Source organism: Drosophila albomicans, chromosome 3, assembly GCF_009650485.2.
Source record: "Drosophila albomicans strain 15112-1751.03 chromosome 3, ASM965048v2, whole genome shotgun sequence".
Classification (NCBI taxonomy): domain Eukaryota; kingdom Metazoa; phylum Arthropoda; class Insecta; order Diptera; family Drosophilidae; genus Drosophila; species Drosophila albomicans.
Window position 1 is genome coordinate 41,705,184 of NC_047629.2, and position 13,891 is coordinate 41,719,074.

The 13,891-nt window shown below is 43.6% G+C and overlaps 6 protein-coding genes across 6 annotated transcripts; 5 read left to right on the forward strand and 1 right to left on the reverse strand.

Moving 5' to 3' along the window:
• The first annotated feature begins 7 nt into the window (after positions 1 to 7).
• On the forward strand, positions 8 to 1,021 carry LOC117570808 (proteasome subunit beta type-1). Its single transcript, XM_034252663.2, has 2 exons — positions 8 to 198; positions 266 to 1,021. Exons 1-2 carry the CDS (start codon positions 110 to 112, stop codon positions 882 to 884), a joined length of 708 nt encoding a protein of 235 aa, XP_034108554.1. The 5' UTR covers positions 8 to 109; the 3' UTR covers positions 885 to 1,021.
• A 157-nt stretch (positions 1,022 to 1,178) lies between these two features.
• On the forward strand, positions 1,179 to 2,490 carry LOC117572584 (ADP-ribose pyrophosphatase, mitochondrial). Its single transcript, XM_034255468.2, has 2 exons — positions 1,179 to 1,718; positions 1,775 to 2,490. Exons 1-2 carry the CDS (start codon positions 1,222 to 1,224, stop codon positions 2,184 to 2,186), a joined length of 909 nt encoding a protein of 302 aa, XP_034111359.1. The 5' UTR covers positions 1,179 to 1,221; the 3' UTR covers positions 2,187 to 2,490.
• On the reverse strand, positions 2,253 to 7,163 carry LOC117572583 (importin-4-like). The gene is made up of 8 exons (XM_034255467.2): positions 6,854 to 7,163; positions 6,299 to 6,471; positions 5,512 to 6,230; positions 5,045 to 5,448; positions 4,457 to 4,566; positions 3,253 to 4,393; positions 2,974 to 3,191; positions 2,253 to 2,912 (listed from the first exon to the last, which is right to left on the reverse strand). Exons 1-8 carry the CDS (start codon positions 6,947 to 6,949, stop codon positions 2,486 to 2,488), a joined length of 3,288 nt encoding a protein of 1,095 aa, XP_034111358.1. The 5' UTR covers positions 6,950 to 7,163; the 3' UTR covers positions 2,253 to 2,485.
• A 154-nt stretch (positions 7,164 to 7,317) lies between these two features.
• LOC117572582 (uncharacterized) lies at positions 7,318 to 11,263 on the forward strand. The gene is made up of 5 exons (XM_034255466.2): positions 7,318 to 7,544; positions 7,608 to 7,699; positions 7,756 to 8,477; positions 8,541 to 8,881; positions 8,939 to 11,263. The coding sequence occupies exons 1-5, from the start codon at positions 7,460 to 7,462 to the stop codon at positions 11,161 to 11,163; spliced, it is 3,465 nt and encodes a 1,154-aa protein (XP_034111357.1). The 5' UTR covers positions 7,318 to 7,459; the 3' UTR covers positions 11,164 to 11,263.
• A 108-nt stretch (positions 11,264 to 11,371) lies between these two features.
• LOC117572585 (probable 28S ribosomal protein S6, mitochondrial) lies at positions 11,372 to 12,111 on the forward strand. Its single transcript, XM_034255469.2, has 2 exons — positions 11,372 to 11,549; positions 11,616 to 12,111. Exons 1-2 carry the CDS (start codon positions 11,505 to 11,507, stop codon positions 12,012 to 12,014), a joined length of 444 nt encoding a protein of 147 aa, XP_034111360.1. The 5' UTR covers positions 11,372 to 11,504; the 3' UTR covers positions 12,015 to 12,111.
• A 504-nt stretch (positions 12,112 to 12,615) lies between these two features.
• Positions 12,616 to 13,849, forward strand: LOC117571453 (alpha-tocopherol transfer protein-like). The gene is made up of 2 exons (XM_034253600.2): positions 12,616 to 12,954; positions 13,022 to 13,849. The coding sequence occupies exons 1-2, from the start codon at positions 12,650 to 12,652 to the stop codon at positions 13,641 to 13,643; spliced, it is 927 nt and encodes a 308-aa protein (XP_034109491.1). The 5' UTR covers positions 12,616 to 12,649; the 3' UTR covers positions 13,644 to 13,849.
• The last annotated feature ends 42 nt before the right edge of the window (positions 13,850 to 13,891 follow it).

The following is a 13,891-nucleotide window of genomic DNA, read 5'->3' on the forward strand; positions in this document are numbered from 1 at the left end:
GGTCACATTAAGCCGATACAATTGGTAAACGCCGCTAGACAGAAAGTGCAAATCATTTTGGATTGGTTATTTTTTCTGTCACGAAAAATACAAATTATTAGCAAAAAACATGAATTCCCTTGGCATTGAACAATTCCCGGACTACAAAGTGCCTGGAGTACAGCATGTGGACTTTCATCCATACGAGTCGAACGGCGGGTAAGTGTGGCAAATCCCTCAAAGACATGAGAGCGTCGAATTATAATCATACAATTTGCATTTGCAGTTCTATAGTTGCCATCGCCGGCGATGACTTTGTGGTTATTGCCGCCGATACTCGTTTGAGCAGTGGCTACACAATTCATTCACGCGACCAGAGCAAACTATTTCCCATGTCGTCACGCACCGTTCTGGGATCTACGGGATGCTGGTGCGACAGTCTGTCGTTGACTGGCCTAGTCAAGTTGCGCATGCAGATGTATGAGCACACTCATCTGAAGACCATGACCACTGATGCGGTGGCCCAAATGCTCTCAATTATCATGTACAATCGTCGCTTCTTCCCCTACTATGTGTCCAACATCTTGGCTGGCTTGGACAAGGATGGCAAGGGTGTTGTCTACTCTTATGATCCCATTGGACATTGTGAACGTGCCACTTATCGTGCTGGCGGCACTGCTGGTTCATTGCTGCAGCCAGTGCTGGACAATCAGATTGGTTACAAAAACCAGAATTTGCCGGCTGATCAGTTGCCCCCATTGACCAAGGAACGTGCTGTGGCCGTCGCTTCGGACACTTTCATTTCGGCTGCTGAGCGTGATATTTACACTGGAGACTCGGTGCTAATAAATATTATCACCAAGGATGGCATTGAGGAGAGGACACTGCAATTGCGCAAGGATTAATTAAGGAACAAAATCTTTTTGCATTCACACCTATGTTCGACTTTAATTTGGTGTAACATAATAAAATAAAAAACAGATCTACAAGATAATAAACTGGAAGGCAATGCTTAGAATTCAACTGTAAAATGCTAATTCAACCAATGAAGTTATTTATTTTCCAATAATTTAAATGATAGTTCAACTTTGAAACTATTTCCATATTTACTAAGCTCCAAAGTTACCAAGTCACCCTCGCTGCTTAGCTGTGTCACGCTTGCAAACTGTCAACTGCTTGACAACCCTATCAGCTGTTCGCTTTGTTTTCTTCAAGAGCGCGAATTGCACGCCGCTTTGTTAAATGAACATCACTTTGTTTACCACAATATTTGCGTGCTTTTTATGTAATGCCCTCGGTTCAATTGAAATGTTGGCTTCTGTTATAAAACCCGGGATCTTTCGGCACATAATATGCCGCAACAATGTGTATCCTCGCAGCAACGTCTCGCGTTTTCCAGTGCCGGATGATGTCGTTTTTTGGTCAGTGCCCTTTGCGGAATACTGTCCACCGACTTACACGGCACCGCATATCGGTGGCCAGAGCTGGGCGGATACTCCGTTGAGTGGCGATGCTGTCCAGCCCACATGGAATCACAACGATGGCATCGTGAATCGCGTTTCCTTTCATGGCGGCTATAAGCTGGAAGACGGCGTGCCGCAAAATCCAATTGGACGCACAGGTTTAAAGGGTCGTGGATCACTGGGACGCTGGGGTCCCAACCATGCTGCTGATCCAATTGTAACGCGCTGGAAACGAGATCAAAATGGTGCTATTATACAGCATCAAGACAGCGGAAAGTAAGTGCTAAACTATGCATTAAAATGAAAGCATCATAATTTTAATGTACCCTTAGAAACATTCTGCAAATGGTGGCTATACAGCGTTCGGATAACAAATTGTGGGCGATTCCCGGTGGCATGGTCGATCCTGGCGAGAATGTAAGCGTCACTCTTAAACGTGAGTTCACCGAGGAAGCACTCAATTTCACCGACAAGGGAAACATGGTCGAACAGTTCTTCAAAGAGGGCGTTCATGTGTATAGCGGGTATGTGGATGACTTTCGCAACACGGACAATGCTTGGATGGAGACAACTGCGCTGAATTTCCATGATGAGGATGGCACACAAGTTGGTCAGCTGCAGTTAGAAGCTGGCGACGATGCAACAAATGTTCGCTGGACCGACATCGATAGTAATCTCAAATTACACGCTAATCATGCAGATATTGTTAAAGAAGTTGTGCTCAAGCGAGATGCACATTGGTAATACTTTTGAAAAATTAATTTACAATATTTTAAAGTCTTCTGATCTCGAAGAACATAAAAGTCTGGCTCATGTTTTACGTGTATATTTATTTCATTTTATTCACTAGAAATTTCCAATAAAAGAATGTAACTTCATGAGGAAACCATTCGGTTTGCTAATAAAAAAGAGGTTGGAATTAGCAAGCTTTGCTTGTGCCTCAAAAGTTAGTTCAAATAAATTATGCTCCTCCTGCTGTAGCTGCTTGTAGATCGTTGTAGCATCTGTCCTAGCTAGATGGTAATGATGATGATGATGCGCATTTAAAGGGTCTGCAAAAAACTAACAACCTCGGGACTGGAATTCGCTACGTTATTGTATTTATCGGGATATTGAGTGCTAATATCCTTAAGGAAGGCAACTGCCCTCACTTTCTTTTCCTCTTCAGCAATTTGGTTTTTGTACAACACATCAATAAGGATTACCATAATTTGCTCAAGGTAATCCACAAGAGTAGGACGTGCCTGCATGTACAAAACTTCAAGGGCTCTGATCACCATCTCAAGTTCGTCCATATCTTCGCGCAGCGGCAAATTAGAAAGGAATACGGGTAGCACTTGCTGGATCGGTACAAGATTGTGATTGGTAACAATCATGCGACCCACGGCTCCGCAAATATTATCCAGCGCTGAAGGGTTCTTTTCCGAGGCAATGGCGCCAGAAAGTGCTTGTAAAATAGCTGGGAAGGATCTAAATAGAAAGAAATTTGATAATGTATACATTTAAATAGTGATATTCCAAGCTAACTCACTCGAATGATTTCTCCTCGCCATACAAAACAAGTTCGCCCAAACCGTAATAACAATTCTGGCGTGCCTTGGGCTCGGTATCGTGGACACCAGCGATGAACATGGGGCATACGGTATCAAAATAAGTGGGCACACAATTGCCCAACGATTGGAAAGATTCAGCCAAAATGCCATAAACCATAGTGCGATGGTCAGCCACATCGTTTTTCTTTGCCTTGTTCTGTAAGTAAAAGTTGAATTTAATATTGATTATAAATTGAATTCGCTCTGTAATAAATTACCAGCTTGCTCAAAAAGAAAGGAAAGAGGCGTCCAAAGTACATCGAGAATATTTCTGGTTTCAATGTTTTACCAAACTGCGGCAACAAATTGCCAGCATTTTCAATGAGCATCTCGTCGAATTCACTGTCCTCAATATCATCTTCGTCACCGCCGCCGCTTGGCTCGTTAAACTGGCAAGCCAATTTATTGTTGAGCACATCTTTGATGCAAGCAAAGATTTGATCAGCTATTTCTTGGCTCGGTATTGCCATGACGTTCACTTCACTGAACAGATCTCCCAATACGTCAAGCAGATGAATTACAACGGTCTGCTCATCATCGTTGCGCACAATTTGAACAAACTTGGGCAATATAATCGAGCTGGCACGCTTCACGCCATCACCATCGCCCATTTTGTGGAGAGCAGTAACAAAGGCACAGAGTGCCTCGATGGCCACCTTGCGAATGTTATCCTGTGGATGTTCCACGACCTTGTAAACATTCTCAAAGGCCGTCTGCAGATAGGGAGCGAATGCAGCTCCAGTGTTGGCGGCGAATTCCTTCAGTGTGCCAATAGCCTCTTCTTTCTCATATACATAGTCATTCTCCACATGATAGGCAACATCCTCATCGTCGTCATCCTCATCATCTGTATTGGCGAGATCGATTTCCTGATCAATGGCAGCCGCATCAGCAAAAGCCTCAGGTGTGGGATCTTCCTTTGAAACGGGCAGTATGTCGTTTGTTGAAATGACGCTTTCAATGATGCGATCCATAATTTTGGGGAACACCGTTGACATGCTCTCATTCACCACATTAGACAAGGCGCCCATCAGATTGTAAACGCTGCGTCTGAAGTCTGGATCATCGGGTCCCTCATCCAACATTGTGAGGCAATAAGCCATCGTATCATTGGCGAGCGGAATAATGTTCTCCTTACCCACGACACGTGTGATGGCAGCTAATGTATCAATTGCTCCAATGCGCAGCTCAAAGATCTCTTCGGGGCAATCTTTTACCAGATATACTTGCAGTATCTCGATGATCTTTGGCAAATACGGCATCAAATGCTCCTTGGCCGCAGTGGCCACCGAGGAGATAGTTGTAAGTGCCATGCCACGAAGATGTGGCGAATTCTGCGGCTCCAATGTTTCAAAGAGACTGCAAATGCACATACATTATTTTAGTCTCTTGTAATTTGGGTAAAACAAAAGCTTTCCTTACCGTTCCATCAACGCTGGCAAATGTGGCACAATGTTTTCTTCCAAATTCTGACAGTAGGTCTCCAAGGCATAGAACATGCGATCCGTGTGCTTGGGTTCGGGATTTCCCATCTGCAAAGGATGCAATTATGAAAATTATCTATCAATCAAATACGATTCAATATGCGATTTGTGCTGAACATGCTTCACTGATGCGTGTTAAGACTTAAAAATGCTTGCCAGATATACTTGCTTTACTTTCAAGCGAGTCTTACGAAAGTATAACAAGTATTAAATTCGGACTGGTGGGGCATTAAAAAGACATGGCAAGACAATTATTAATAGTGTAGATGAAGTGCAAGAACAACTAGTGAATTCGTATTTGAGAAAAGGCACCCTGTATTTGGTGAGAACTGATTTGCGTTTGATTTGCAGGTGATTTATGTACAGAATTGTATCTTTTGCAGGTACGGGATTCGGCTCGTTGCTGTTGCCATTGCAGTTGCTGTTTTGCTCAGCCTTTTAGATTCACACGCAGCACAATTCAAAATAAGAGTTTATCAATGTAGCAAAATGTGCGAGATTAAATATCGCGCAGAGAACAACTTACCTTTAGTTCGCATACCAACTGATGCAGAAAATCAAAAAGCACGGGCAAAATTTCGCTGGCGTACTTTGAGATTTCCGGTTGCAAATGCTCGGAGAACTGACCGAGTGCGAAGAACGCTGCAATGCGCACCAGAGGTGAAGCATCAACAATGCCGCTCTTGATAATGTTCAGCATCACTTGCATATACTTGTTGCAAATGGCCTCGGTGCAACCTTCGGCAATGACAGCGATACACAAGAAGGCGGCACGACGTCGCAAATGATCTGGATTCTGCAGAGCAGGCTCCAGCAGTTGCAGCAATGGCGGAATCAACTTCTCGGGAGAGATGTGCAATGCCAATAAGTCAAGTGTCTGGGTTGAAGCTGCCACTGGATTGTTGCTGTCGCCCATAAAGACTTCTTCCTCTAAGCACACAATTTACAAATATACAAATGTTCACACAAAAATTTATGCATTCCGTTAATTACCTGTATCAACTTCGGTTTCGCAGCACATCATCTCAAAGATGACGCCTAGAATGGGCTCCAGCAACTTTTGCTTGACAATGACCTTCTTCTTGATACGCACAATGCGTCCCACAAATGTAATAACTTGAATGCGAATAGATTCATCGATTTGCTTATTGTTTGCCGTCTCAAGACAGAACTCAACCAATTGTTTCACATTGTTGTTCAACAACTTTGGCGCATACTCTGCAATGCTGTCCACTACATCGAACACAATGGAGAACTCTTGTTCATCGCCCTTGTGGGCGAAGGCATAGGCCGCCTTGATCAATAGCGGCAGCACCTTTGTCACCGTTTGCTCGGCACTCGTGTGTCCGCTCACAAATGGCATCAAAGCACACATGCCCATGGTAATGTTGACAATGGTTTGCGTGGCTAGATTGCCTTTAGCCTCTGCAGCTAAAAGCACTCTGGCGAACATTTCACATATCGATTCCATGTGATAGACAAACTGATCTGGTGCCGCATCGGTGAGTGTGGCAAAGATCGATGAGCCCAGCTCACTCTCTGTGGGATCCTCGGAACAACAGCGGGTGTATATGAAGGTCAACAGTTCGTTCAACCACGAGTCCTTCTTCTCCTGCTCGTGACGCACCAACGAGCCCAGCAGCATGGCAATTGAGTTCTTCACCGACTTCTCTTTCTCATTGATCAGTGCCTGCAACATGCCAGACTTGATGCTAGAAAGCATATACGTACATTAATAAGCTTTGCACTGTTTCGGTGGTGTGTCTACACGCAATCCTACCTTTCCTTCTGATCGGCTGGCACCATCTGCCAATGGCGCAGCTTCTGCAGACGCTTGTTTAGCAGCACAGCGGCAAATTGGCGCACTTGCGGCTCGCGTTGCGACACAACCATGCGGCATAGTGCCGGCAGAGTATCGGGATTTTCATGGGCCTTGCCCAATTCAATGGTGGCCTGACAACAGTAACGGAAACGGCAGTATAAATTTTATAGTACATAAATTAATTAAAAATCGTCGGCATGCATGTGTGTGCCAACAACGTGCTTCCAATTACGCACACATACATACACATACGTACATATTTGTATACCCATGCACATGCTAAATTCCTATGCATGTGTGTATACAAACTTCAGCACATACATACATACATATATTTCTTGAGAGTATTTGAAAGATATTGCATAGATTTTTGTCTTCTCCTTTGACACACATCTTCCCGTTTGCTTGTGTGTGAATGTACAAAATGGAGATATACAATGTGTGTCAAATGGGCGCGTTCAAAGGCGTCGCCAATTTTCGCAAAAGGATTTCTTGCCGGCTGCTAAAGCTTACCTGACGAATCCGTTCCGTATCCGTGCATAACAATTCGGATATGATCTGATCAAGCGTAGCTTCCATATTGAATGTTAATGTATCAGTATGCCGCATTTACCAACCAACAAGAAACAGAAATCTAATATGTTGCCGGGGCACGAGCACGAAACGACTGCCGAAATTCGCGAATAAATGTGGCGGCTAGGGTTGCAAAAAAAATTTTATAACCACGTTTTCAAACTTTTAGGGCTGTACCAAAAATAAAAAAAAAAATATATAAAACAATAAAATAAAACATATATTTCAAAAATTCTTGCTAGCTTGTAGACTGTTAAAATTGGAATAAAATGTCATTAAATTTTTTCTTTCAAATTCGTTTTTGCTCAGAAATTTGGTTGGAAAAAGATTGCTACGATACTTATTTTCATTCAACATTCAAACGCTCGATAACAATTTATCAGCCAATGTGACCAGTAGTGTACGCAGCTTCGTCGTGAGTCACGACAAGCACCATTTTGAACATAAACGTCGCGCGTCTTATTTTCTATAAAAATTGTATTGTTTTGTTTTTATTGTGCGTGTGGTTTATTATATTGTGTTAGTTAAAGTTAAAGAGCTTACAACATGGACAAAAGTGCAAGCAACCGCAGTGGCAGCAGTCAAAAGGATCAGAACTCTTTGGGCATTCTAAGCATGGATAATCTGAAAGGTGAAAAAGCGACAAAAAGTGTTTGTCTTCAAAAAATTTAACTGTAAATTTCGTTGACTGTAGTTTTCGGCGATTTGTCCATGATGTCCAGTTTATCCAGAAATAATAGCGCAAATACAAGTAGGAATAAATCGGATGTCAATGAACGCCTCAAGGTAAAGACTATACCAAGACAATTTCTTTGTGTTAAATGCGGTCTATGCAATTTCAGGCGGGACGCCTCAAGGCGCTGGAGACACTCGAAAAACCGCGATCGCGATCTAGTTATTTCTCGTCATCCGATGTTGAAAGAAAACAACAAGCACCTAGACACGGAACGAGTCGTGTGAGTAGCGCTCCCAGCGTTAGCAACTTCACAAATATATCGGATTTGATTACGGAGGAAACGATCGATCTAAACTCGAGTGGTTCTGTTCTAATGCCCACGCCAGCACCAAAGGCTGCGCAAGTGTTCTTCGAACCAGGCGAGATTACAGGACGCTCAACTCTGTGCAAGAATGACTCACGGGCCAGCAAACAGAGCAGACAAGTCTCGGTGGCCGACATACTAAAGTCATCCTTTGTGGAGAAGGCACGTGTGCAGTTTGCCAAGCGGCTGGAGGATGATGTATCCAGCCATGAGCAGTCCAGGAACAGCACCAGCGCCAGTACAATCAGTGATTCATTCAACTACTCACGTAGCTTGCCACGCACCGCGGACTTGAGTAACTCGAGTCTGAATGGCGGCGGCGGCTTTTCATTTGGCTCGGCAGCCGGACAAGGATTCGATGAGAGTTTTGCGCCTGCCGAGTTGATGCAGTCCAAGCTAGTGAATGGTGAAATCTCATGGGCACAGGAGTTTGCAGCTGTGCCAACGGCCACGCTGAGCAAGCAGGCATTGCAGAAGATTGCGGCTCCACCGCAAACACCAGAGATAGAAAACTCTGTATCTAAGTGAGTAGAGCGATTTTACAAAGGCATCTGAAGAGGCTTCTTTAATATGCATGCCTGTTGTAGTTCTGTTCTGGCAGGTGATCCCGACTTTTCGCTGGGAAACTATTTCCAAATGCGTTCGGACAGCATTTCCAACATTGTTGGCAACGACGAACGCGATGAGCTGCATTCAGCTCTGGGCCAGCTGGCACCATCACCACAAACACCAATAAGCAGTGATGTCGAGATAACGCCACATGTGGACAATAAGACTTATACAAAGGCGGAGAGTGCCAAGATGGAGCGCAATCTTATGAAGAAAATGCAGCAGGATAAGTTTAACAAAGCACTGCAAGTGGAGGCCAAGAAGAAGCCGCCAACAAGCTCAGAACTGTTAAGCTTGTCGGCTATAGATGAAGCACTACGTGAGTTCATTAACTGAATAGTAGAAATAAATATCTAATTGTATTTTATCTCCACAGGCAATCTGGAGATGAACTCCGATACTTCAGTGGGCGATGTAGTAAACAAGTTTCGCCTACATGGCGCCGATGACGAGAATAAGGAGAATGACAGTACGCTGTGCAAGTCCAAGTCTAAGCTCACGGACACAATGAGCTTCACAGACTCCTTGCTAAACACGACCGATTTTAAGCAATTGCAGGACAGCATTGTGGCGCCCAAGAAACGGCAACCTTTAAGTCCGCTGGCGGACTTCAATGCACCCAGCATATTGGTGACGGCCAGCGATGGACACGATGCTGACATTGATGAATGGCCCTCGACGCCTGTGAAGTCACCTGGACGTCGTGTGCGGCACACCAAGTCACCGAACTCGCAGCGAGCCGTGAGTCCAACTAGCAGTGATGGCGTGCACACATTACCGCCTACAGATGAGGAGGACGAGGACAAGACGCCCGTTAACAAGAAGCATAGTCTTACTGTGGGCACTGTGCGGAGCTCACAGAATTCTTTCAGCTCCACACGTCTTGATGGCTGCGATGCTCTGCCATCGTCCACAGAATGTGACTTTGGCATTTCGCCTAATCTCGTGAAGAGCGTGCGCAATGTGTCACCGCTGTCTTCGCCACGAAGCTGCCTGTCGTCGCCCCTATTGGACAGTACAACAAGTTCGGATCGTCGCATGCTCTCGGGCGCTGGAGCTTCGAGCATGGCCCGTCGTGCCAACTCTTCACCGGCGGCTAGCGAAGCAAGCTCCACAAGCGGTTTTAGCTCGGTGCGTAAAGTGACGAATGGTACCCAAATGAGTGCCTTGCCGCGCAGTATGTCACGCTCCTCCAACTCGAGTGAGTTTAGTCATCGTGATGGCAAAATCTTGCCCTTGAAGGTGACACACACCAGCTTGTGCTGGGGCAGCACCAAGTTGCGCACAGATGTGCGCAAGTCCATGCAGATTAAGAACACTTCAGATAAGCGGCTGGTCATACGTCTCAGCATACAGGGACCTGGATTCCAATTGGTGGGCAGCGATAGCAACACCATCACCTTGCAGTCGATGGAGTGTCGCAGCATCTGTATTAGCTTTTGTCCAACTGTGAGCGGCGCAGCAATTGGAGCACTCTCCTTCTATGCGCCCAACGGCGCCAACAATTGCCAGCAGCCAAGCATGGAAATACCGCTGTATGGCTACGGAGGCAATGCATCCATCACCGTACAGGGATTGCTCAAGGGACCGGTTGGCGCCAGCTTCTTGACCGTGGGAAATGTGCGAGATTTGGCCTTTGGTCCTCTGACTGCCTGCTTTAAATTCTACAACAAAGGACCGTTGACAGCGTTTGCGGGCATCACTGTTGATTCGACAGTGTTGCTGAAGCCGCGTCTTAATGCGGCATTTGAGGTGCGGCCAAGCAAGATTATTTTGCCGCCACGAAGCGAAGCTGTGGTACAGATTGTTTTCCATCCGAACCGAGAGGATGTCAAGAACATACTAAAGAAGACATCGCAGGTCTTGACGCTGGCGAACATGCGCATATTTTGCGGCGATGAACCCAACAGACAACGCATGCGTTCATTGGTACAGCGCATGACTGGCGAGCAACGGGAACAAATGACTTCATCGATGCTGGACAATATTTGGAGCACTTTCCCCGATGAGCAACCGATACGCAGCATTAGCCTGTTGAATGAGCCACCCGAATTAATACTGGATCTGGTCACAGTTGTGCGCATTATCGATGTGGCACTGACACTTAATCGTGACTTTGATGAATCCGCTGAGTACTCACATCTTTGTTTGCCCGATGCGGAAGAAACTGTGCTCTTTCGTACAGTTTGTGCAGCCAATTCACCGACGCCCAGCAATATGATGGAACCGATTGATGAACTGCATGAGGCAGACACTACTTCGGCCATTGATCAACAGCCCATAGAGCGTAATTGGTCAGTGCAACCCGAGAAAATTGCATTTGATTTCGCTGGCGGCAGCCATGCAATTGAAGGCAAAAAGTTCTATGTGAAGAACAGTTTCAGATCGCGACAATTTATTGAGATTAGCTGCAATGTGCCTGATTTGCTGCAGATTTCTCCCAGAGAATCGTACATTGCACCCGATGGCGGCCAAGTGGAGGTTACAGTGCATCCATTGCGAACGCCAAGACGTGAAATGCAGCAAAAAGATTTCCAGGCCATCATAGAGGTGGCCATGGAAAATGAACGCATTAATGTGCCCATTACTTTTAAAGCTTAAGTTTATATATTTTTATTGAGTAGTACTGTATTAGTAATTCGCTTAATTTCATATCATGTTTATTATAGTTGTAACTCCCTTATTCATTCTGTTTGTCAATTAAATGTATTTTACTTCATTCGAATTTGGCGGACTTTATTTTTAAACGGCCTTAAAGTAGGCAACAAACATACGCAGGCTTTTTTAATTCTTTCATATATTTATAAATTGGTCACACCGGGCCAATTAACCAAAACAAATTGTGCAGTTTGTGTCAATTTGTGTTTTGTTATTAAATAATAATTATAAATTAAACCAGTCATTAGACTATAAAACACTAATAATAGTTTACATACGCCAAAATGCCTTCTTATGAATTATCGCTGGTTCTGCGACAACTTCCTCGAGTATGTATAAAACGAATGGCGCAAGTTATGTAAAGTAAATAGTAAAATGTGCGTTTTTTGTTGTAGCCGGAATTGATATCTGTCATCAAGCGAACAGCTGAGTCGATCTTCAACAAAGGTGGAATTATCAGAAAATTGGAAAATCTCGGAGCCCGTCCCTTGCCACACAAAGTAAGCGAACATGGCGTGGTGCACAAGGAGGGAACGTATTTCAGCATTTTCTTCGACACGGCGCCCACAAAGATATTGGATCTGAAAGAGGAGTTTGGTCGTGACATCGATATCATACGCCGCAACATTTACAAGGTGGAAGAATCAGCCGAGTTCAAGTGCACGCTACACGATGAGATGCTACCACCCGCCTACCGCAAGGATGTGCAAGAGATCATCGACATTGCGAAGAGGAAACACAAGCCCAAATATAACTACAACTCTGGTCTAGACTATTATCCCTTCCAGAAGTAGTGATACAACAAACGTAATTAAAGCTTTTATTAAATATGTTGCATAAATTGGCTCTGTAGTTCTTTTCTTCTATAAAAGCGAATTGTTACACCAAACATCTGATTTAGTGGCGATTTATTATACGATAAAAAGATAGTTTTGTTTAGAAAAGAATTCCTCAAACTAAAATCATTATGTTAATAATTTACTGTAAAGTAAAATTTGTATAATTCCGTTTTTTTTTTATTGAAACCAAAAATATTTATGTTTAGTATTGAAATTGAATTACAATTGCTGCTGAATTAAGTATTAATACCACTGTGCAGCATGTATTTGATAATCGATATCTTATATTAATTAACTAATATCGATATCGATAATAGTTATTTAAAGTTTGGATTATTTCAAATCGCACACTTTATTGGTATTGAGTACATGCAATTTATTTTGTATTATGAACAAGTTCAGTACTTTGATGAAATATTAAGTTTATCAATGCTTGTCTTTATTGGGTGTATGGCCAACAATTAATGTTATCTCGAAATTGATAAACGACATAATCAAATCAGCAAATAAGTTTGCTGTACCCTAAGATAGTACCTACAAATAGTCGCAGTTCAATAGTCAATCGTTACGGAACAGGTAACTTATTCAAAATGCCACCTCAGATACGCCCGATCTCTGCGGAATTGCAAGCCAATGCCACGAACAATCTTAACGAGGTCCCTGAACGTATCGAAGCTGATCTGCAGGCTATAAAGACTTGGATCGATCAACAGCCCCATCTTAATCCCCGCACGGATGATCAGTTCCTGATCGCTTTTTTGCGGGGTTGCAAATACAGTCTAGAGAGAACCAAGGCCAAGTTGGATAAATACTACACTTTGCGCACCAAATATCCTGAACTCTTTAACATCACCAATTTGGACGATCCAAAGTTGCGTGAAATTCAACGCCAAGGGTAAGTTATTTTTAACTATTAAATGCTGAAGGTCGATAAATAATGAATAGTCATCTACCATAAACAGACCCATCGTCTACCTACCTAATCTATTAAATGGAGTTCGATTGGGCATTTTTCGACTTGGTGTTGTGCCTGCTGAAAAATACAGCATAGGCGAAGTAATGCAGGTCGGCCAGGTTATGCAGGAAATTGCTCTAATAGAGGACGATTATGCAATAATCAATGGTGTGATACTCATTATGGATATGAGCGGCGCAACTGCATCGCACATGTTTCAAATGACTCCGGGTCTGGCTAAAAAGATGACCGCCTTTTCAGAGGAAGCTTTGCCGGTGCGACCCAAGGCACAACACTTTGTAAACACAATTACAGGCTTCGAGACGGTCTTCAACATGTTCAAACCTATGATGTCGAAGAAACAGCAGGGAAGACTCTTTGTACATAGTAAAATTGATTCGTTGCTGGAACAAGTTCCCTTGGAATACCTACCCAAGGAGTATGGGGGCCAGAATGGATCGCTTGCAGAAATTATCGCAGAATGGGATACCAAATTTGACGCGTATAGAGAACACTTTAAGGATAATGCCAAATATGTCACCAATGAGAAACTTCGTCCAGGAAAGCCTATTGATTTCGATAGCATCTATGGTACTGAGGGTTCGTTTAGAAAACTAGATGTAGATTAGTAATTATGTACATATATGGTTATTCATTAATTATGGATTAGCAGCGGAAGACAGGGTATGTCAGTTACTTAATTTTCTTAATTCTTTTTTGTAAAAAGTACATTGAATAAAAAGTGTTTATGGGAAATCGAATTCAAACCCTTCCGCCAACTAACTTGCTCAGTCACTGTTTGTTGAAGTTGTTATCGATAAACATTTAATAAAGTGTCAAAGTCACATGGTATGCGAGCTGTCAAAAATACTGTTAT